We start from the raw sequence: 23,800 nt of genomic DNA on the forward strand, positions 1-23,800 counted from the left end.
CCAGCAGATATGATTGTCGATAAATGTTGTCAACAGCATGATGGAAGTCTAAACTCCCATTGTATTGCTCCTGCTTGATTGGATATTACTGAATAAAATCTGTTTACAAAAAAAATAAAAATTACAAATAAAAATGAGAAGGAATCAGGGGGGCTTTGGCACTTTGATGGTGATCCCCAGCGAATGCAAGAGGTCGGCGGTAGACTGGAAGTGGGAGACGACAGCCTGGGGCGAGCCTGCCTTCAACAGCCAGTCGTCAAGATAGGGGAAGACTGGTACCCCCTGATCTGCGCAGGTGAGCTGCGACCACCGGCATCACTTTCGTGAACACCCAAGGGGCGCTGGTAAGGCTGAAGAGGAGCACGGTAAACTGAAAGTGCTTGTGGCCTATCGTGAACCGAAGGTAATGCTGATGGGCGGGCAGGACTGGGATGTGAAAATAAGCGTCCTGCAAGTCCAACGCTACTATCCAGTCTCCAGGGTCGAGAGCAGACAAGACCTGAGCCAGGGTCAACATTTTGAACTTCTCCTTCCGGAGGAAGCGATTGACGTTTTGGAGATCCAAGATAGGACGCAGGCCCTTGTCCTTCTTGGGCACCAGAAAGCAGTGGGAATGACAACCATGACCTAGTTCTGGGGCAGGAACGTGCTTGATGGCTCCCTTGGCCAAGAGAGCCGTAACTTCCTGTTGGAGAAGGGCCAAGTGATCCTCTGACATGCGATCGGTCTGAGGTGGCATGGATGGAGGGGCAGTCTCGAAGGGGAGGGAGTAGCCCCTTCAAACTATCTGCAAAACTCACCTATCTGTCCGACGTGATGTTGAGCCAGTGGGGGAGGTGATGGGGAATCCTGCCACCCACTGGCAAAAGGTGGCCCTGAAAGGTCGGACTAGGAAGGCTTGTGGACTGCTTCAGAGGGGGCGCTGGTGGACTGGCCCGCCTGATGGGCCCCCAGACCCACAACGGTAGGTCCCACGTCCCCGGCCGCGCAGAGGTTGGACAGCTTGCGCAGGCCTGTGGCTCTGGGGGGAACATGGTGGGACACCCCTTATGTAGCCACGAAAGGGAGAGCACAGCCCGGGCCTCCTCCCGGTACTGTGGCAGCACCTGCGTAACCGTTTCCCACACCATGTAGGAGTAAAGGCCTAAGAGACATGCAGTGTTCACCGACCGCAGTCCCACGCTGGAGGAAGAAAACATCTTCTTCCCAAGGTGGTCCAGCTTCTTGGATTCCCTATCAGGTGGTGTGTTAGGGAATGCGCCCTTGGAAGTCGAGGCTTGGACTACCAAGCTCTTAGGGTAGGGTGGTGAGAGAGAAAAATGGGGTTGCCCGGGGCCGGGCGTTGGCGTCGGGCAATCATTCTACCCACAGGAGCCCCTGTGTTGGGCTCGGACCAAGTGCCCAAAAGAAAGTCCGTGAAGGCCTCATAGAACGGCAGCAGGGGCCCCGAAGAGGCCGCTGTCTGCTGAAGCACCTCTTTCAGGAGGTTAGCCCTGATCGCCACCATAGGAACTCGAGGTTTAAAGCCTCTGCCGCCCTATGCAACACCACTGCGTAAGAGGCACCCTCCTCCGTAGCCACAGTAGAGGAAGAAAGCATGCCACGGTCCCGGGAGGTGTCCAGACCACTGGCATCACCCATCTCCTCTCTCCAGTCCGGTTCCCCTAACTGGTCTGCATGAGGGACCACAGACCCCTCCCAGTCCTCCTCTCCCTCTCCTGGTAGCTCATCAGGGCGGTAGGAAACATCAGGAGAGAACAGGGGTACAAAAGTACCGGTCGGCGACGGTCCCGACGTTAGACGATGTCGGTCCCGCTCCGTGTCCTCATCGAGGGGGAGGCTGGGGACACAACCGGCGTCAGAGGGGGCGGAGGTGTCACTGGATTTGGCGCCGGAAAAGGTGTCACAACGCCGACCGGCATCGATACGGATCCAGGCCTGGATCCTTAGGGGCTCTGTGGCACCGGAGGGGAATTCGCTGCAATCGAAGGCCTAGAGCGCCCAACCGAGTCCTCGAGGACGGAGGGTGCACCGGCGGAGTCAGGCTGCCCAAAGCTGGAATGCAAGGCTTCGTAAAAGTTGTGAAGCTGGGCAGGGGTCGCTCCAGCTCTCGGAAAGCGAGGGAAGGCCTGAGTCAACCCAACAGGCTCCGCGGGCAGAGCCGAACGACTCCCTTTTGCTTCCTGCGTCACGCTGGCTGACCGACGGGGAGAACGCGAAAAGCGACGATACTTCTTTTCCTTCTTCTTGTGCTGCCACTTACCCGAAGGAAGGAAGGAAGATATGTAGTAGTTATGTACTTGGTCCATGTGTTGGAATATTGGAATGTTCTGTTTCTTAGATTCCAGTGACCAATATTTTAGGAATATTAGTTAGGAATGTGTGTCTTTGAATAGAAATTGGAATGTGGCAGCCGTGGTACGTGCAGGTAACAGCGGTGGGGCAGGGTACGAGGGGATTTCGAGGGGCGATGCAGACGGTAAATTAAATAAATAAATAAAATTCCCTCTGCATCGTCCCTCGAAATCCCCCCTTACCCGGCCCCACCGCTGTTACCTGCACGGACCGCGGCATGAATGTGGGGTTTTCTGTTGGGAGTTATCTGAGGATGACACTTAAACCAGGATGCTCCAATAAAAGGACTGGTCAAGACGCTTGTGAAGTGTGAATTTTACTACAGTTCTTCTTTATGCAGCCCACCAAGAGATGTGACCTTTCCCTTGCCAGCCTCAGGGCCAACTGCCCTTCCCATTCAAAACCCAACATTCAGAACAGAACCTTTAAGTTAAGGTTCTGTTCTAACATAACGAATACAATACAATTACAATGCCAACACTCCCATTTAAAGTTGAGGCTCGGGGAACTGTAACCCAAAGGTGTCATTTACTCTTCCTTTCGCCCTTGTAATTCCCCCCAATTCCTTGCAAATTAAATTCGCCAGATTATTTTCCTACAGGTCACTCTTATCACTCCAAACCCTTGGTCGGTACACATAGAAGAAAATATAAGATTAATTTGCCACTCAAACAATTTCAAAATCTTTGCTGAATCCTTTACCTAATTAATGCAACACTGCGCCTGCGCCCTTCCTGGCGTGCTTGACGTGAGCCGCACTACTACATTCCGCAGCTGCCACTAAGCCGTTCGAAATACGCGCTTCTCGCCCTTGTCTCGCCTTTTCCTTGCTTTGGAACCACGCAGGCCGCCGTACCCAGGCCTACGTCATCGTCACGGCGCTGCGATTGGCCCGTTTCAATAGTCGCGGGCTACTTGAATTCAGAATGCAGCTGCCCTGCATAGGAAGAAGGAGAAATTGCAGGAGCAGCCAAAAGTAGCGATTGAAGCCGGTGGAGTTCGCGCGCAGAGACCCCCGACGCAAGCATAGAGCAGCGCACTGAAATAAGCGAGCCGGCAGCAGGGGAGCCCTGCACCGTACCCGATCCCAGGCTCGCGCTGCTCCGGGGAGTGGCTACTCTGCACTGCCGCCATGCACAGCACCTGATCCTCCGGGACCTAAGCTTCCTTTCTACGACCCCGCGGTGTGCGGGATCCGCATGTTGTTGCTTTCCTCTTGCCCCTTTAACTCGATTCTCTCTGCATTCACTGCCCAAGAACTGCGCCTGCGGCACCATGTTCACGCAAATGGCCTCGGAGATGCGAGACGAGAATCAAGAGAACGTGCAGCCGGGCAAGAACGGGGCCGCTCTGGGCGCCGCCGGCGGACGCGTTGTGCTGGGCGTGTTGCAGAATAACCGCGTGGCCAGGGTGCAGCCTCAGCGGAGCAGCCGACAGCAGCAGCCCCAGCAGGTCGGTATCAGTACTTCTTTGATTAGGGATCCTGTCCAGGCGGTACGGCCGCACTTTAGTCTGCTTTACCATGGGGCACCTCCAGTGCCATCGATGGGTTGTCTGGCAGGCCGGGTTATCTCCGTACTGAGCATTGTTCCAGTGCCAGCCATTATGTCTCATTAATGCGTCCAATTCCCCGCCTCTGTGTGTGTGTGTATGTATGTGTGTGTGTGTATATATATATATATATATATATATAGCAACCGGTATGTGTACCCAAGAAGCCAGTTCCCGGTGTGCGCTAGTTAGTGTAAAGGCTGGCGGGTGGTTTGATCCGTGGGACGTGGCCCCATTCTGCACTGTGCGGGCCCTGGCCGGGCGCACTGCTCCTGTAGTTCAATTGACAACCAGCTGCTGCGTCGCTTTTGGCGGCCACTGCCTCTGACCTGCATTGTCCCCGGTCCTAATGAGCGGGGACTCGATCACGATCAGCAATCCTCTATCTAGTTAGTCATTGTAGGGAAGCGGAGTCTGCTCACTTTCGATTCCGAAACTCTTGCACCCTGCTACGTTTCCCCCCCCCCCCCCAACTCGCAGCAGTCAATCCCTTCCTTTAACTATAGAACTTTGCCATGCATGTGTTCCCATTCCGACTGGAAGCTGGCGACTATCTAGAAGGCACGGCCTAGGGAACTACTACTCCCGTGACTATATTCTTACCTGCCAACCACATGCAGCGTTTTAAGACGATAGCGTAACACCTGCTTGTACCGACAGGCTACAAAAGTAATTCTTAAGCAGGTGCGTTCTTACGCTGCCGTAAGTACCTAAAAGTCTCAATTAGCCCAAATGTATTTACTCCGTCCCGCCCAAGAAACTGATCACACTACACGGATGGTTATCACCGGCACGCAGTTGTCACTCCTGCGCTATAATCGTAACGAGCTGTGCCCTCGTAACGATGGAAGAGAAAGCTCCTGCTCATCTCGAACAATAACCAGTCATTCAGAGTAACGTGCTACTTGCTGTATAGCGCAACAAAGCCTTGTCTGGGGTAGGAAGCGCTATATAAATGCAATTACTTCTCACGCAGCTACATCTGCAACTTTACATTCTTGTATACAGCTAAAGCACCGTATGCTACACGTTCAAATACTGTTATACAAGACCAGACGAGCACTACTCTGGCCATCGCGCGCAATAGGAACACTTTCCATATCATTCGTACTACATAATTGTACCCTTACTACCAAGACCCTTACAGCGAATCACACTACAGGTCTCTCGAAACTGGTGCCTCGGGAGTACGAGCCACTAAGAGGCGCCTACACTAAGTATACTGCTAGAGGACAGAACCCAACAGCAGTACTACGGGCTCTTCTATGTCGACTACTAAACTCAGTTGCTTGTGGAATAGTCTAAATTGAACACAGTAACATAACACTGAGCAGTGCCGCACATTACTTATTTAATAAAAGGAGGTGGTATTCGCACAACCCTACCCAGTGAAGACCACTTGGGGTGCAGCCTACTTGATATAGATGGCTTCAGTAGACGTTAACCATAACTGCCTACTAGCACCTAAAGCTTATTCCTAGCAGTTAAGCAGCTTTAACTATGGTCTGGGTATGTCAACATCCGGTACATGCTAAAGTCTGAGGATGCAGACCTTTCAACTGGAATTGGGGAGGGGGTGGGGGCTGTCTACACCACATTAACCTCTTTAGAATGTGCGGGTGCGGATTACCACTGACCTGGAGGAACATTGGTGTCTTTCACAGCCACACTGCCTACCGCTCTAACCTAGGCCAACAGCCAGCCACACCTTAGTACACATTTTTTTAAAGGTTTAGCGCGAGCCTTATTTTGAATGTTGGTTACAATGCCTCCTTAAGGATTGGTGCAGAAACAAATGTAGACAGACATATGGTGGGTGTGTATGTATGTGTGATTAAATTGTCTCAGATTACAGTATACACAAACATAAAGGCCTGGTTAAACTAATCTCTCATAGCATACACGTCGCCTCATTTGGTGGGTTTTGCACTTCGCACTTATTGACCTTCTGTCAAACCTGAGTCGCCCTCTAAACTTCATTCACTTTTGTAGCATCACCATTTTACATGCCCACCATACCAGCCACCCCTCCTGTTAATCAATAATTCAAATGTTTTATTGGCGTTGCTTTGGAATTAACCTGTTTTTTAAAATAGCATATTTTTAAACTACTTTGAATTGCAGCTTCTGTGCAAATTAATAGGATCATGCTATATTATGGAAACATTTGGGAGGGTACAACTTCTAGCTTCTACGATCTAGATGAACTCTAGATACAAAGAGTTCAGAATTTAACACTGTAAAGACATGTTCGGACGTCCAATGGTAATTTGGCTATTTATTAGTGGAAAAATGCTTATTACCACTTGAACCAGTGTCCCTGTGGCTTCACTTAACTGGAACCCAAAACTGAGCTCCAGGGTCAACGCGTTAGCACTTGGTCCTCAGGGTCTCAAAGCCCATCAGTTCAAGGGTTTCTTGGGAAGGCCGTGTGGGGTGACAAAGAAATGTTAATTTTCTGGCCAGTGATTTTACCTGTTAATGGAATTACTTTAACCAAAAACGCAACTGGAATACTGGAGTCAAACTAGCAGGCACAGTTTGTAGACTGCAGTTGCTGTGTGCGTGGTTAGCCACTGAGATACAAGGCTGGCCAAGACTTTCTGGCAACAATGGGTTATCGTGTTCACACGCTGCCCAGTTCGGACACTTGCCTCCTGGGAGGTTGACTAGTCCCTGTTTATTTGTAGTCCATCCTCTCCCCGCCCCCTCCCTTTCCTTCTGAAACCCTAATGGGTTGGCTATTTAACTGTCCCAATATCTGTTGTTGGCAATTGTGGAAAGTCTGTTCGCCCTCTTCCTTGCTTGTTGTTGACTGAAATGTGTTCTCACCAGATCTGGCCAGTAGGGAAGCCTCTTTGCTAATGTGATTGCAGAGTTCCTGGGAAGCAGATGTGCTTACCCCTGCTCCCAACTGTCCAAACGTGATTTTGTTCTTAGTCCTTGCATGGAGGGTGTGCTCATACCTGCCAAACTAAGAACCCACCCAGGTGGCACTGTGGCTTTCTACATTGCACACCTGTCCCCGGTCCTGTTGCTTTCGTTGCCATCGCCGAACGAGTTAGTGATTCTTGTCTAGTGCTAATTTACCATTCACTTAAGTGTCTTGAGGGGTAACTTATCGTCACCGCTTGGTTAGGGGGAGATGGGCAGTGTCCTACCTGTAGGTGCTCGGCAAGCTTGTCAGTTCACTGTGGACGGACCCAGCGCACAAGGGCCTCTTAGCTGGCAGTGCAGATCCTTCCCTAGCTTGGGGGTTGGCCATTCTGGTACCGCACATATCTTGGAGGTCCTCCTCCTAGGCCGATTATTCAGCTGCCTCCAATGTCCATCTTGTGCAGTCAGTGGGCTTTCCCTTCAGTGTTTGCATGGTGTGATTTCAGGATCTCAACCCCCGCCCCTCCCAACCTGCCAACACAAGCTGGTAGTTGGTGACTCCTCCAAAACCTGGAGCACAAGTTGCTGCCTTCTCTGTGGGACCTTAAGATTCTTGTTGAGAACTTGGCTCGTGATTGAGGGATTCCACCTCATGGTTTGCAGACAGGGAATGTATAGTTCACAAGTCTAGTTCGGAGACTGCATTCAGGCTTTTCTTTCTGAATGGATCGTGCTAGGCTCTGACCTCTAATGTCAGCAGGAACATGGGGTGGAAATGGGAGCTCTTTGGACTTGTTTTGGATCTTCCCTATTAGATGCTTTCCTATTTCCCTCCACTTGTGCTAAAGACTTCTGTAGAATAGTATAGCAGGCAAGGGTTTTCCCTACAACTACAAAGGGACCCTCTGTCACCAACCATCCACTAGTGTGTGTGGTCCAATATAAAGCATCTTAAGACTGATTTGGAGAAGCCCTGTAATTAACATTGCTCTCTAAACCCTCTCTACACCATCTTGGGTACCACATGGGGCAGGAATTCAAAATGGATTCCTGGTTTGCCACTGCCGCATTTACTGCCCTCTCCATGCAAAGGCTATATACACGTCTGTAGTGTGTTTTTAGGGAGTGTGGACAAATTAAAGCCTCTGCTGCAGAGGCCAGTAGACAATTCTTCACTAGGTAGCAAGTACAAGACTTGTTCTGCCACCAAAACCAGTTGTTGCTACCACATTCAGTCTTCCACAGCCTGGAGAACTGGCAGGAACCTTCTTCGTAAAGAAGGGTGCACATGATCTGCCCTTAAAGACTAGTCTTTCCCTGGGTTGCATTCCATATTAAAGTTCAAGTATGATTGCCTTTCTAAGAGCTATGTGTAAACCATTCGACTTGCTGTGGGAAATGCAGGCTTTCTGAGCAATGTCAAGGACTTTTCACAGGGAACAATTGTGACTGAGGTATATTCTCTAAAGTTCCACGTTGATCCCTAATTTTAACATCACTCCTTAAATTTTGGTATGCGTTTACCATGCTCCTGGTGGGGGGGGGGGTATTCTTTAATGTCCAGTTCATCCTGATTTCCACTTTAAAACAATTACTTTTGTTCTCGTGGGGCATCATGGAAGCCTCTGACCTGACATCAAGGGTCACAGCCTACTGCAACCATTCATAAGAAATTCTTCAGTGCAAGCAACCCCGAGTCTGAACACAAATACAAACTTTAACACTTCCAGTTACAAATGTTATGTTATTATGATGCACTTATACAACCTAGTCCTCATTTATGGCTCAGTGGCGTCTGAATCAAATTATCCCACCACCCCAGGTAAATTTAAGGAAGAATAGAAGTTCCATGGACGAGTACATGTAACCTCTGTTATCTGTACAGTTGATGCAGTATTTATGCTGGACTTTTAACCTTGCTGGTGATTAGATCAGTACTGTCACAAAAGGGCACCCTATGTCTACAAAATGTTGATCTTGTGTACTTTATTGTGGAGATGAACGTGAGCCTTGTTAAATGTCACATGCGAGCCTCTTTGTGGGGAGTCTCTTAGGAGTCTTGGAACAGGTCCTAAATATGGCTTATGCAGTTCTATAGGACTCTATTTGACATTTGTTTTCTTCCTTTCAGGTACTTGGCCTTCAAGGTATCAATGATGAGAACTATGGAAAGGCTGCAGCTGGTAAAGCAGGCAGCAAACAACCTGCTTTCACTATACACGTGGACGAGCCTGATGGCGCAAGTCGCAAGAGGCCCACTGCCCTTAAGAAGAACGCATCGCAGGAGAACCTTCTGGAACTAACTTCAGCAGTAACCTCCCTTGGGCAGAGGAGGCCTCTGGCACCTATACCAATAGAATGTTCAATGGACGTTAGCTTTGGTGCGTCTTGTGCCACGCTTCAATGCCTTGCGCTTGGTGAATATCAAATTGCTGTGGGCTTTGGAGAAAATCTCTTGTTTGGGCTGCCTAAACACATTTCTCAATCGCATGTTTTGGTGAAGTGGGAGTACAAGAATTTAGTGCATGCTTGTAGTTTTACTATAATGGCCATGGCTTTAAGAGGGATGGGGAATTTTCCAGGTTTTGGGGGGCCCTGATCATTCTCTTTTGGAGGTCAGCTAACACATTAGAGTATTCTGAAAAATGCCTTGTGCAAATTATCTTGCCTGGCATTTGAACATCTTACTTAAAGGTTTTCCTATCTAAGCTTTTCATTAGCTACCTCTTTTGCACTCTGCTCAACTAATATCGTATAATTTTCCTCTTGAACTTATTTTTAAGCCACATAGAAGCTATGTTTTCAGTACAGTGCAACCTCACATCAGCTCCTCTTATTTGCACCTTAAGACGTTGCTCTATAATTAAAATGTGCTTAATGTTAGTCACACTCTAAATGACAATACATATTTGAATGCCTGCTAGCATCCATTCAATCCCCTCCCTCCTTTTGCATCCTTCAGATTCACCAATGGTTTTGGATATGTCCATTGCACACGAAGGTGAAGATAAACCAGTAAACGCGAATGAAGTTCCAGATTATGCCGCAGATATTCATGCCTACATCCGGGAGATGGAGGTAAAAAAATCATCTTGAGTGATCACTGTTTCAGGCTGAAATCCTGAGATGTTGAGTGTCTTAAACTTGGTCTGCTCCCAATGCTACATTGCTACATTGCCAATCACTAGCCATTAAGGGAATATTCTGGTTATTTGTCCTAGTCCCATTTGCTGCGAGAAGTAGTTAACTTGCTACTGTCGGTTCCATTTCTTGTACAACGGATATATTTGTGTATGTGGTGTTGGTTGCAGAGTCAGTAATGTAAGGGATTCTAGAAGTAGGCTTACACCATTTTAGTTTTTGTGGCAGTAGCAAGTATTTAGTAGTGCCACATAGATGCATTTAAACTCTTCATGTCTAAAGCTGAATCCCGTGGCTTGGTGAAGGATGGTGTTTTGTGTGCCCCTCCTCCCCCGTTGGAACAGATTTTGTTCCCTATTTTTGTGTGCCTTAAGACTGCAGCAACATGTATTGTGATGCTGGAGTTGGCATGTATTAACAAATTTGTGACTTTTTGATGCAGGGATACATGCACAAAACAACTATTAATATACTCTTTATTTTTGGGGAGGCAACTTATTCAGTATTTTGTTAACATTGAACACTAGTGTCTATAATGTGTACCTTAACTTATTTGAATAATCGCCTTCTTTGAAATGACCATAGAACAAAACTTTTTCAAATTCTTAGCAATGACACCTGGATTTTGTTTTACAGATAAAATGTAAACCTAAAGCAGGTTACATGAAGAAACAGCCAGATATCACAAACAATATGAGGGCCATCCTTGTTGACTGGCTGGTAGAAGTTGGCGAAGAATATAAATTGCAAAATGAGACTCTGTATCTAGCTGTGAATTACATAGACCGCTTCCTCTCCTCCATGTCTGTCCTAAGAGGGAAACTCCAGCTTGTAGGAACTGCTGCTATGTTGTTAGCCTCGTAAGTATTTGGCTGTTCATTTCCCTTTTTTTTGTCATCTGTTTTTATTTTAGAATTACTCTTTACTTTACAAGCATCACTTATAAAAGGTCATAGTCAGAGGCATGTCATTCATAAATGCATTCGAGCATTGTCATATTATGTAACAAGAATTCAAGCTTTGTAATGACTGGGATAAAAGATGCTCGTCAGAGTTGACTGAACTGTAGTTCGCCAGTCCTGATGCAGACTCCGAGACTATCCAGGAGTACCGAGTGCTGACCTCTCAATGTCTGTGTAGTTCAGGGCTGACCCATCTTTGGCTTGCAAACAGATGTGTGTGTATATGTGTATATATACATATATATATATATATATATATATATATATATATACACATACTGCGGCAGCAGAAACCTCATGTATATTTGACTCGCTGTCTCGACCCCCTCCCTACTGGTGCACACACTCATCTGTGGCTGCGCTGGCATGGTTGTCTGTGTCCTAGTGGAGCAGGAGTAAAGCATATCTGACTATCCGGCAGGAGAACGGTCTGTGGCATGCACCCACCCTCATGTGTGCTTCCCATCCCCTCTGCACCACTTGTGCCCCCTTACCTGGCCGTCTGCTGTAATGCACCAAGCATTCGCTCCCAGTGTGCCGCCATGGGTTCCTTCCATATCCCCATCGTTGCGTGTGGCTGTCCACTCTGCCCTGGCCCCTGCCTGAAATGAGGAATTCCATGCCCATTGTAGGTCATATGCTTTCCACCTCCTTGTGAGGAGGCGCTTTGCTACCACCCGCCCTAGGTCCAGGAAACTGGATGTCACCTTATCTTTGGGGGATCTCTTGAAATGGTGTAGGATGTACTCTGGCCAGTCAAAGGGTATGGTTCGATCTGTGCAACTCCACAGCAGCTCGCTAATTGCTCACCAGTAAGTGCCCAGCCCAGGACCACTCCACAGCATGTGCAGGAATCCGTCTCTAACTCTACACCTGGGGCAGAGCGCATCGTCACGACAGAAGTACTTCATCTACTCGGGCGGGAGGTAAGCCCTGTGGACAATAAAAAGCTGGATCTGGCAATCATGTTTCTGGGGATTCGTACCGACTTTTAAGCACCCTTTCCCATTACCTGTCTGCTAGTGGCCGCCCCAGGACTAGCTTCCATTTGTCTCTAAGGGGGTCCAAACTAACTGCCACGTGCTCCTGTAATTATGCCGCAAACCAGCAAAGCCAGTGTCTGCCCCTCCCCATAACGTGGAGATACTGCATGGTTAAATACTGCCTGGGCTCCGTGGTTGCATCTCCCCATCTGGTGGTCAGCTTCGCCATCAGCGAGCAGTGCATTAAGAACCCCCGGAAGGAAGCCCCTCCTGTCACCAGCGTCTCGTATGCCGTAAGCTCCCCTTCCCTTTATAGATCTCCGAGCATATGAATGTCGGCCTCCCACCATTCCGTGAGCATAGAAGACGTGAGCACCCCTCCACTAGGCGAGCCCTCCAAGGGTATAGCCTGCGCATAAGGAACTGTACTGCAAGGTATAAGGCTCTCCAGTAGCACTTGTATGCCACCGCCATGAGGAGCAGCGTTGGGCGCTCAGTCACAGCTATGGGGTGAAAATGTTTAGTTATACGCTCTAGAGAGTATGGCGGCATTACTGTGGCTGTATCATCTCTACCTGCCAGCCAGCGAGCAACCCATTGTAGCTGCGTGGCTAGGTAGTAGTGTTCAAAACAAGGAGCAGCCAGGCCCCCCGGTCCGTTGGCAGGAATAGCTTTGCAGCGCCAGCCTATGCCTAGAGGTGCCCCAGATAAAGTCCCGCAGCATCTTATTGAGCATAGTAAAAGAAGCCTGGATGAATAACGGTAAGTTGACAAAGTTGTACAGGAGGCGGGGGAGCATGACCATTTTAGCAAGCACCACTCTGCCTGTGGTCGTCAGTGGGAGCGTGTACCTGCAACCTAAGCGCTGCAACCACCCTCCCAAGATTCCCAACAAACAGGTCAGCTGGGCGACAATATATCTGTATCCCCAGGTACCTGAAGGTGTCCTCTTTCCATTGGACTCATGTACCCCCCCCCCCCCCGAGGTGGTATCCCGGGTCCCCGATCCCTTCACTGAAAGCATAAAGGCAAGATTTATCTGTATTTACTCGGAGCCCTGAGATGGCAGCAAATGTGTGCAGTAACTTGGCCAGCTGCTTGGGTATGCGTCCCATATGCCTCAAACACCAGCAGGTCGTCGACATAAAGCGATACCTGATGAACTGCATCTCCCATCGGGACACAATCACCGAGAGTCATTCGTATGGCTACGGCCAGGGGCTCGATTGCTAGCGCAAACAGTAGCTGGGACAGGGCACCAGTGCCTCGGCTCACCTCCTCTGAGATGTAAGGGCCCAACCACACCCGTACTACGGGGTTCCTGTATAATAAGTTGACCATGTGGGGGGAACCCCATGTCCAACCCATAGCGCAGCAACACTGCTGATAAATAGCCCCATTCTAGGTAATCAAACGCCTTCTCCAGATCCAGAATTAGGCACCCTGCCCTGGGCCACTCCCGCTTGGCCTCAGCTGCCACCCTGAAGTAGCTCCTGAGGTTCAATGACGCTGATCTCGCAGGGACAAACCCATTCTGATCAGTGTGGATTAGGTGGGGGACCACTGGTGCCAGCCTTTCCGCTAGCACCTTTGCAAAGACCTTATAGTCCACGTTGAGCATCGCCAGAGGCCTAAATGAGCCCAGGGCCGTGGGGGTCTCTGTCCGGTTTAGGCAGGGAAACCCAAGAACGCCTCCAGCATAGAGGGGGGGGCAGTGATCCTTCCTCCACCGCGTATAACTTAATGGAGTAATGATGTCCAGGTTTCCTGATATGATCTATAGTATTCGGCAGGCAAGCTGTCTGGCCCTGTGGTCTTCCGGATGCCATCGACTGGATCACCTCCAATGAGGGGTGCATTGAGCATCTCCTGCTCCTCAGAAGCCGTGGGCAGTTGGACAGAGTCCAAGTACTCCTCCAATATGGGCCTGGGGCCAATGCCCTGGGATCTGTGTAACTGTAACGAGCCGTTAGGGCATGGTGGATTTCACATTGTGTACACTATCACTCTACCTGCTGTATGGAGAGCTCCTATCTGGCAACTGTGCACCTCTTGCTTTATCAACCAGGCCAGCAGACTGACTGCTCTGTCCGCTTTGGCATGCATTCTGGCCGTGTGTGCTGCATAGTTGTGGCATCTCAACCTCTCCAAGCTCCGCATGCCGGGTGCGAAGGTCCCCCAGCCCGTGAGTGCCAATCTCCCCCACCCCCTTACCTTCCCGCTCATAGCGCAGGAGCTCAGCCTCTAGGCGCGCCAGGGAGGCGTGGAGCATTCTGTGTATGTTGCATGTGGCCTCCGGGCGGCCACTTTGTGAGCATCCCATTCTACCATGGCATTGCTCGCTGTCCCTTCATTGGCATTGAAATATGCAAGGATGGCCGTGCCCATAGACAAGCGAAACATTGAATCCTCCAGTACATTAGGCTGCAGTCTCCATGTAGGGACAGGCGGCGGTCCGCCTCACAGCTGATCTGAAACCACAGGGATTATGATCGGAGTGTGTCCTCCCCAAGTACTCAGATTGTGCAAGAAGTGGGAGCAGGTACTGGGAACCCACTATCCAACCGGACATATAAGCCATGGACCGCTGAATAGTAAGAATAAATTCTGTCATTTGGGTGTAGTACACGCCACAAGTCCTGTAATGCCCAGTGTGAAAGCCAGTTCCTGAACGCCTGCGCATTGGACGCTACCACTGTAGCTCTAAGGGGGAGGTGGGAGAAATGTCCACGTGTACATCTAGTACAATGTTAAAATCCCCACCAAGGGAGCCCAACCTAAGGGTGGAGGATCTGGGACAGCTGCACTAGGAAGGATGATCTATGTTCGGGGCATATAGTGATCCTAATACCTCCTGACCATTCAGTTTCCCCCGCACTAGGGAATACCTACCCTCTCGGTCTACCTTTGTTTCTTCACATATAAAGGGAATGCCCGCCCGTACCCAGATCAGGGTTCCACGCTCATGCGCCAATAAGACCGTACCATAGATTTGCCCCCTCCAATGCCTGCAGAGTTTGTCAAGTTATGTCTGGGTCATGTGGATTTCCTGCAGGAGGGCAATCCCTACAGAGTGGCGTTGCAGATAGGAAAAGACTGAGTAGTGTTTCAACGGTGTGCATACCACGTATGTTCCAAGCCACGATGTTAGTGTGCATCATGTGTCTGGGTAAGTCATCGCAGCGCGAGGCAAAGGAGTTGCGTCGGGGGGGCTGGGGAGGAGGCAGAGTTGTGACCCAAGGGGAGCATGTTAGCGTGCTGCAACTTAAAACCATAACAACCGCAAACAGTGCCACTAGTGGGGCGAATCCCCGAAAGGGCATACATCCAAACCTCAAATTAAAACACTTATGGTGGAGAGCTAGTCCAGTGTAGTAGCTGGTGGGGTGTGTGTGATGTCAGCAACTAGTCTGCGCTATGCCCCTGTCTCAAGCCTCCTGTGCTCGCAAGAGGTGTACAATGAGCCATAAGCTGGTCCGTCCCGCAGGTCCGGTGTGGGCTGCAGCGGTAGGAGCCTGCGACTATAACATCTGTGCAGTGTGTCCACACCCGACAAGCAAGTCACCTCTCGGTTGTGCGCATGCATCGCATTAAGTGTCAAAGGCGCTTCCAGCGTGCAGCACTTTTCAACCGCATGTGTGCGGACATATGAAAGAACTGTGTGCATATGCTTCTAAGTCGTGGAGTGATGCGACAGCAGCGCTCAATCGCATGATCTGGTCAGCCGCTGAGGCGTCTCCACAGGCTGGTTCAAATCTTCGGAGAACACGGTGGATGGGGATGACTATCCACTGGTTCCTAGGTCACTGTGTAGGTGTCTCCATGCAGCTACTCGCTGTTCCAAGGGTCGCCACCGCCTCAAGAGCTTCCTGGCGTTCCATTCTGATCTTCTCTGGACTGGGTGCAACTGGGCCCGCCATGTCTCGGTGGGCCCCCGCAGTCTGTTCCGTCTCGATCTCCTCTCCTGCCAGCTGCCTTGCCGGGCCTGGGGGTCTTGGTCCGTTCCACTGCCCCGTCTTCTCCAGCCAGTCCCAAACTTCTGACTGGGCATTATGAAGCGGGTACCCTCCTTCGTGACCACTCTGAGGTGGGACGGATACAGGGAGTAAGGCAGCTCCAGCTCCCTTAGTTGACGCTTCACTGTCATGTAGGTACTCCTCCGTCTCTGCACCAGTGCTGTATAGCCTGGGAAGAACATCACACAACAGTTTCCCAAAGTCAGGTTGCCCAGTTTCCTGGTTACACGGAGCACCACGTCCCTGTCCCGATAATTAAGGAGTTTGAAGAGGAACAGACTAGGGCGAGCTCCTGGCCTGTGTTTCTGCGCTGGCACTCTGTTCGCCCTCTCTACCACAAACTGCAGCGAGGGCAGGAGGTCGCGCAACCAGTTCTCAGCGTACTGCTCTGGGTTCCTGCCCTCCGGAAGGCCCAACTTGCGGACACTGTTGCACCGTGAGCACCCTTCCGCATCCTCTATGCAGTCTTCGAGCGCATGGACTCTGTCGATCATATCTTGGAGTGCAATAGTGTGGTTTTGAACAGGTTGGATCTCCTGAAGGGTCTGGCTTTGTGGGGTGACCGACTCTGCTAGCTTACGATGGGTGTGGAGAAGGGTGAACTCCGACGTGACTTTATCGATCTGTGTCTCTAAGGACTCCTTTGCTTGCTCCAGGGTGGTGCCGATCCATTCCACTGCTGCAGTGTCTATTTTAGCTGCGAGGGCCGCCGCTTGGAGCTCCATTCTTCCACTCTGAAGCCCCAACAGGGGGGGTGCCAAGACTGTCAGCCCTAGGCTGTCCATTCTGTGATTTGTCCCTCAGCCGGCACCTCACTAGCTGCTGCGCCGTTGGCAACCGCAGAAGGTCGCTAAGTCGTAGCACTAACAGTTCGCGTCCGCCATGTTGGCTGGCTACGCCCCCGTTCATTTCCCCTCTTTGGTCATCTTTTGTTAAAGATTCTGTAGCATCCGGGGATTGGGTCTTTTAACCTATGTCTCTTAAACTGCTGGCCTGACCTACTAGCTCATTATACAAAGGGATTTTTCAGCTTAACTTGTACTATGCTAGTCCTTCAAGCTGTAGTGGTATTTCTCCTGCTATAACCAATGCCCCAACTAGTTCTTCTTTATCCTGCATCTCCGGCTAACATTCTTAAAGTGGTTTAAATTGGTGCCCTGAGCTGTGATCCAGTGTAGGAATGTGAAATGGGTAAACGTTTGTCTCTCCCTCTCTCTCACTTAACTGAAGATTGGCCACCGTTGGTTAATGAAACTACATTTATGCATAGTCATCAAAAGTCCACTCCATGCCCTTAGTTTTAGTGCTTCTATACCTGGATAGAAGTGGTCGTGCAAGGTATGCCCTCTAGATGAGTCTAGTACCACACTTCATGAGCAAAGATGGTAAACTAGTTATATTGACCTCACTGTTTGGCTGGTGTAGGGTTTCGGTTTAACAGAATATTTGCAAGTCACATTGTTCTATAGTGTTGGATACTAAAGTTTCGCTTGACCACAGCTCCAATAGTAGCTTCCTAGCTTCTGCTCTCTGAGACCCAAGAAGCAGAACTGACTTGTCAATTTAGTTAAAGGTATTTATGTGGATTCTCTCAGCTGGAGGTTAACAAATGCCTGTACTAACAGACCTTATTTTATTAACTCGGCAGTTCTACCCACAGTACTGGAATTGGTCTTTGAGTAAATTGTTCATTGTGGTTTGTATTTTTTGGTTTTGGTCACACATGGCCCTAAATGTTAATTTAGACCTTATTCAACTATGATCTCCTTGAACGTTTGGTGGTTGCCTGATGTCACCATAACATCTGATTGTGACTACTACAGAAGGTTTCCTGTTAATTGCATTTGTGAGATGGTGCAACATGCTTTAACCAGAGGCCCTGCCTTCACAGCTTAGTGAGCATGCTTTAAAATGAGACCAGAATAGAGGGATGTTGGCTTGAACTTTGACCTGAATAATTTTTCAGATTGAAGTGGGTATCTAATGGGCAGGAGCTTGTGTGAAGTAAACTAGCAATAAAGTGCTTCATGTGGTTGGTGCATTTTGGATGTAAAGCGGACTGCAGAGTTGAGCGATGCCATGCAGTAGGCAATGGGCGAACTGGAACCTGTATGTTGCTCGCTAAGTTTCATGTAAGGTAATGGCTTTCTAGAACTGTAGCAGGTGTAGGCACTCATTGTTCCATTATAAGCTGAGGGTCCTCTGGTGTGTGGGTACAACTTTGACCCCCTCTTCCTTGCCACAAGTTTTGCAAGCATGCACTGTCTAGTCAATGTCCCCTGCCTGCTGTGTAGGAGCTGGAACATCTGAGGGTGTGGGCCTTTGAGTTAAAATGTAGTTCCCCTGCCAGATGTCGCATGGACATTGTAGTGCGTGCTAGGGACGCTAGCATTGGTTTGCTGATGGTCTGGGATAAAGTCTAATGCATCTTGTTGGGCTCAGAGGTGCTGGGGGCTTAACATAATCCTTCTCCATAATAGGATTCGCTATGTCCCTTCCCCACATCGGGTGAAATGAAATATATTACAAAACCGTGTATGCTTGATGCCAGTTCTTTGAGGTTTTAATTAATTAAAATGAGATGAATTTACCATTTTCTGCCAGAAACTCATGTGCCAGACTGGCCTGGCAGGATGTTATGCACCCCTTGATAGGTTTCTACCAGTGATGTCTGCAATTTTCTCAATGGTGGTGTGGCTGGGGAGGGAGTTGTTGTAGTCCATAATTTGTGATGTGGTTCTTTTACTTGGATTCTAGAAAGTTTGAAGAAATCTACCCTCCAGAAGTTGCAGAGTTTGTTTACATCACAGATGACACTTACACGAAAAAACAAGTATTGAAGATGGAACACTTAGTTCTGAAAGTGTTATCGTTTGACTTGGCAGCACCGACAATACAACAGTTTTTCACACAGTACTTTATGCACCAGCATGTCAGTCCTAAAGTGGAGAGCTTGTGTATGGTAAGCGCATGGATATCTTCTCTTTCTTAAAGAGAATTAGATAAGTTGTCATTTGGCATTGTATAGCAATCACACTAACTTGCCTTCCTGTTCAACTGCTAAAACTTCTACAACAGTCTGGATCAGCTTAGGGTCGGTGCAGGAATGTCTACCTGAAGTATCCATCTTGGTGGTCTGCTGCATTTGTGTCCAGTTGGCTTGTGAAGGAACATTGCTGCAAAAGGAAACATGCAGACTCCTCAGTCTCCTATATTTGTAACTTTATTTTGTGTGGTAGACCTATCACTTTTGTCAGTTGTCTGTAGGGGTGCCACTGTTTATTCTTAGCCATACCTGAAAGGGTGTAAAACTTTAAGGTTTGTGATTCAGGGTTACTTTATTGTTTGCTGTTTCTTAAATGCCAGTGTTAAGCGCTAGATGTCCTACACCTACAATGTTTTGCATACTATCTTGTGCGTTCACTATGGCTCTTTCTGTGTCTTGTGGGGGAGCTGTGCCATCTGCTTATTGCTCACCTGTTACCCAGCATGTTGCTTCCCAGAACTTTGTTAACTGAGCACTTTAGAAGTAAATGTAACCTAGTCACTTTAGGTTTTTCTGGTGTGATGCTGATCAATGGCATAGCCAGAGTGGAAAGTTGTATTTAAACATCCTATTGCAGATGCCCCAATGTGATGCATCTTGTTACCTTAAATTCGTCCAGGTGTGATGTCTATATTATGGTGAATCTGGGCTGGTATCAATTGCCATATAAAGACTGCTTTGGGTGTAGTTCTCCAGTCTACTCCCGGTTATCTTCCAGACTTGTTTTTTTTTTTTTTTTGGGAGAGTTGAGCCCCAGTACTAGCCAATGCCTCAACAGACCTTCTTGCAGCTCCCCCTCCCCCTTTGGGAGGGCCCTTTGCTGGATCACTACTTTAAATGTGACTGTCCTGTTCTCAGAAGTTTACCTCCTGGTGGGTATCTTATGTGGCGGGGGCTACCAGAGGAACACATCATCCGTGCTCCCCAAACCCCCCCTATAATATTTGACCATGCATCTGTAGTGGGCTTTGTAACTTCTAAATCTAGTAACGAGTTTTCAGCTTTAAGTGAATTTTTGGTGTTCTATTCTAAACATTCAGCCATTGTAAACTGTATCTCAATGTGTACTAGTCACAACCACTAACAAAGCTACACTTTGCGTACTTCCCTGCTAACTGTTTGCAATCGCCTGTACTAACACTTCATTACTAGGCTAGTGTCGGTGGATATTGCTAATGTTAAAATGAATGAAAACACATTGGCACTCACCTGGCTGGGGAGACCCAGTACTGAACAGGAGTGTGATTGGAAGATGCCCCAGATTGTGCACAGCAAGTGAGGTTTACCCACTGCTGTAGCCTAGCTCTTGCTTTACTAGGCATGGGAAGATTCGTGGCCTTACAGTGAAGGTGTGAGTCTGGGATGGAACGGTTACCGTTTAGGTTAACCACTAGGCCACAAGATGCCTCCTACCCATGGGTAGATATCACACACTACTTACTGTATGAAAAACTTCTGATTTCTTAGAGTGGTTTTAATGCTGCGTTTCCTTTACAGTATCTTGGCGAGCTGAGCTTAATAGATGCAGACCCTTTCCTGAAATATCTTCCATCTGTGCTTGCTTCTGCCGCATTCGTTCTAGCGAACTACACACTCTCGTGTGTACCCTGGGTATGTATTGGGTTTATTGGTATTTAAGGTTGGGGGGGGTTTATGTATAAGAATTAATCATGAACTGTCTGCCATGAGCATGTATCGGTTTAAGCAAGATTTTAACCATTTGCGGACTTGCCACTTGCAAGCTCAAAAGCCACTAGGTGGCTTCCAGTTTATTGCAGTATACTGGGGGTGTAGGGTGAGATTAATGTCTCCAGAGAATGGCTTTAAAAGAATGTAGGTTGTTAGGGGAGCAACCAATTTCAGCCACGGAAAACTGGTCGGTGAGTCCTAATGAGGCATTATATTGCCTATATATATATATATATATATATATATATATATATATATATATATATATATATATATATATATATATATATATATATATATATATATATGGGTTCCTTAAACTTCTGTGCTCCATCGTTTGAGGGCATCATAAAATGCATGCCTAATCCACTAAGGGCTTGGTGTGCGCCTCCATAGTAGTATGGAGGTAAATGTTTCAACAGCCGTTTGACTTCATGGTAGGGCTTGAACTTGATTGACAAGCCAGATGGTCTAGTACAGTTGGATGCAATTTGTTCCAGCAGTCAGTGGTTCTGTGTAGTGATATTTCATTCACTAAAGGTTCTAATTTTAGGTTACTGAATAGCTCAATTGTGTAGTTTGGAGCCAAAGTTCTAGGACTTTCATGCTGGCTGTCCATGAAGTGCAGAACCGGCTGTACAATTGTGAATTTACAATTAAAGTGTAAAATTCTTGCTTCCAGAAGATGCACAGGAATGCTGACATCCCTTTAGTTTCTGTAAAAGTGGAAATTTTATTTTCCATTTCTAATATAATTGTGCAGGTGTGGAGCAGGGATGGGTTTTCGTGGTAGTTGGTGTGCACCATATTAAAGTTGCAAACACATTCTGATTTGAGCACCATAAAGTAAATTGCTTGTGATAACTAGACATGATTTTTCACGTTAAACGTACTGCCTCCCGTGCTCACTTTTGGGTAGATTGGGGAATTTTCAGTAGTTCCTAACCTTTTGACCTCTGGATACACTGAATGATCATTATTGCAATCCAGGGACCGCTGCTTTAAGCCATTTTGATGGTTTGAACCACAAAACTGTACACACATTTGGCTACAAGCATTAATCAGACCAAGGAGGTTTTATTTAATTCACAAATACAAAAAAATATCTTCATGGCATGGTTGGAGCTTTCGAAATTTAATTGAGCCTGCCCATTGTGCATATCATTCTGCTTGACTGCTCCCATGAATCAGTAAATATTTAGCCTCAAATTTCAAATTCCTTCACACTTTAACATATTCAAATTGTCAATGTTACATTTTCCTTCATTTAGTTATACCCTTAATCTATATCTCTTTATTCAATCTTTAATCGGAGAAGCACATAGTGTATGACTTTCTGCGCATTTGCAGCCCCCTGGCGTAGACGTTGCAGACCACCGGTTAAGAACTACTGCAGTAGATTAACTGCTATCCCAGCCCATATGGTTAAAAAAGGTGTTAAATGATTGTTACAAATTGGCTTGTTTGGCGTTTCAACGTAGCTTTTTAAAAATTATTTTTAACAGACGGAACCTTTAGTTCAACTGACTGGCTACACTTTTCAAGACTTGAAACCATGCATTGTGGACTTGCACCGAACCTTCATTGGAGCTGCAACTCACCAACAGCAGTCTGTGCGGGAAAAGTACAAATCCGCAAAGTAAGAGCAAATCATTTTAGTGGTTTATTGGGTGAGCTGGTTGTAGAGTTATGGGCCATCTCTTGGGAGCAATTTGTTTTTTCGGGTGCTTGGGCAACATTTAATTTTCTGGGGCGGTCTGCTCTGGTCACCTAGGTCTTGGGCCTGTGGTAGAGGGTTTATTTGTATTGTCAATAGAATTGGTCCCTTCAGCACTGCATCATTAAGCTTGTGACATAAATGGTGATTTTAAATTAAGTCTTTGAATCGCACTCAATGCATTAATCTGTTTCCTTTGTTGCAGGTACCATGCAGTATCCCTCATTGACCCTCCAGAGACATTCACTTTATTTTAATGGACTGAGCTTTTATCATGTATATTACGCTGCAAGCACACGTTGTACAGTTATTTTAATTTTGAGTTCAACTTTTTGTTTCATAATGCCTACAATCACACTTCAGTCGGGATTGATTAGATTACACAATTATGAAACCAACTGTTCAACTTTTTTAAATTAAGTTTTTAAGTGTAAATTTGTTTTTTGTACATTTAATTTAGATATTTAGCTTTGGCTATGCTTTTATACAGCTGGTCTGTTGAACACAACCAGGCAGATAGCAAATTGTTAATCCGAAGCTGTATGCATCAATGTTTAATATTTTCATAATAAATGTTGACAAATGCAGTACATTGCTTTTACAAATATTGCCAAAAAAGGAGCCTTTCTTGGATTAGCATGTTCGGATGAAATGGACACTTGAGTGAGCTTGGACAACTGTTAAGATTGGGATATGGTGAACCTTCAAAGAGCACAGAAGGTATGGGAGGGGTTGGTTTTTTGGGCGGGGGCGGCTGTAGACATCACTTTGCTGCACAGCCATGCATTTAATATGCCTTATGCGAGGCAGGTGGTGCAACCTGTGGCTTTTTTTAGCTAGTGATCTTGCCCTGGGTTTTAATTGCGTTGAAGCTATTAAGTTTTAATAACCTGTGGTAAACTGCTATTCTCCCTCCACCACTACATTTGCAACTGGTGCATCCAGACTTTCCCTTATCAGAATTAGTGATGCTCCAATTTGATTAAACACCATGTCGGCTATAAAAAAAGCTAAAATTTGGACTTAAGTAACGCAATTGGAGTTTGCTGTTTAAGTCTTTATTCTGCTGAATCCGTCTGAGCACGGCCATCTATCCAGATTGGAGAAGGCGAATAAGTGGTGACGCTTGCAGACCTCCAAAGAAACAAACCATACTTGCATCTAGGAAGATGTAAAGCCTGAACCCATTCACTTAGACCGTTTCACTGGGGTGAGCTAAATGTATTTCTATTTTTGGTAACCTTTCGCCCTGTACTCTAATTGCACCTTAATGACTGCTAGTAACCCAGATGTCCGTCATTTAACGGGCCTACTGTTGGATACTAAAGTGTCAACCACTTCAGCTGAATTGACATTGCAGCAGTGTAGTTGAAAAATGTAGTTCTGGCTGTATGAATTACAGGGACACTTAACGTCATGAGGAACTGCTGCTCATCAAATTCTGAAGTGAATGCCTGACGGAC

At 47.5% G+C, this 23,800-nt stretch overlaps 1 protein-coding gene across 2 annotated transcripts; it reads left to right on the plus strand.

Annotated features, from left to right (window-relative positions):
• The first annotated feature begins 3,254 nt into the window (after nt 1-3,254).
• On the plus strand, nt 3,255-22,942 carry CCNA2 (cyclin A2). 2 transcript variants are annotated; one of them, XM_078676845.1, is made up of 8 exons: nt 3,255-3,807; nt 8,915-9,200; nt 9,746-9,861; nt 10,561-10,784; nt 18,643-18,847; nt 20,429-20,542; nt 22,126-22,259; nt 22,543-22,942. In XM_078676845.1, exons 1-8 carry the CDS (start codon nt 3,631-3,633, stop codon nt 22,592-22,594), a joined length of 1,308 nt encoding a protein of 435 aa, XP_078532971.1. In that variant the 5' UTR covers nt 3,255-3,630; the 3' UTR covers nt 22,595-22,942. The 2 variants fall into 2 exon arrangements, with proteins under 2 accessions (XP_078532971.1, XP_078532972.1); XM_078676846.1 differs by having other exon boundaries at nt 8,915-9,164.
• The last annotated feature ends 858 nt before the right edge of the window (nt 22,943-23,800 follow it).

The sequence above is a fragment of the Lissotriton helveticus genome, chromosome 2_1 (genome assembly GCF_964261635.1).
Source record: "Lissotriton helveticus chromosome 2_1, aLisHel1.1, whole genome shotgun sequence".
Classification (NCBI taxonomy): domain Eukaryota; kingdom Metazoa; phylum Chordata; class Amphibia; order Caudata; family Salamandridae; genus Lissotriton; species Lissotriton helveticus.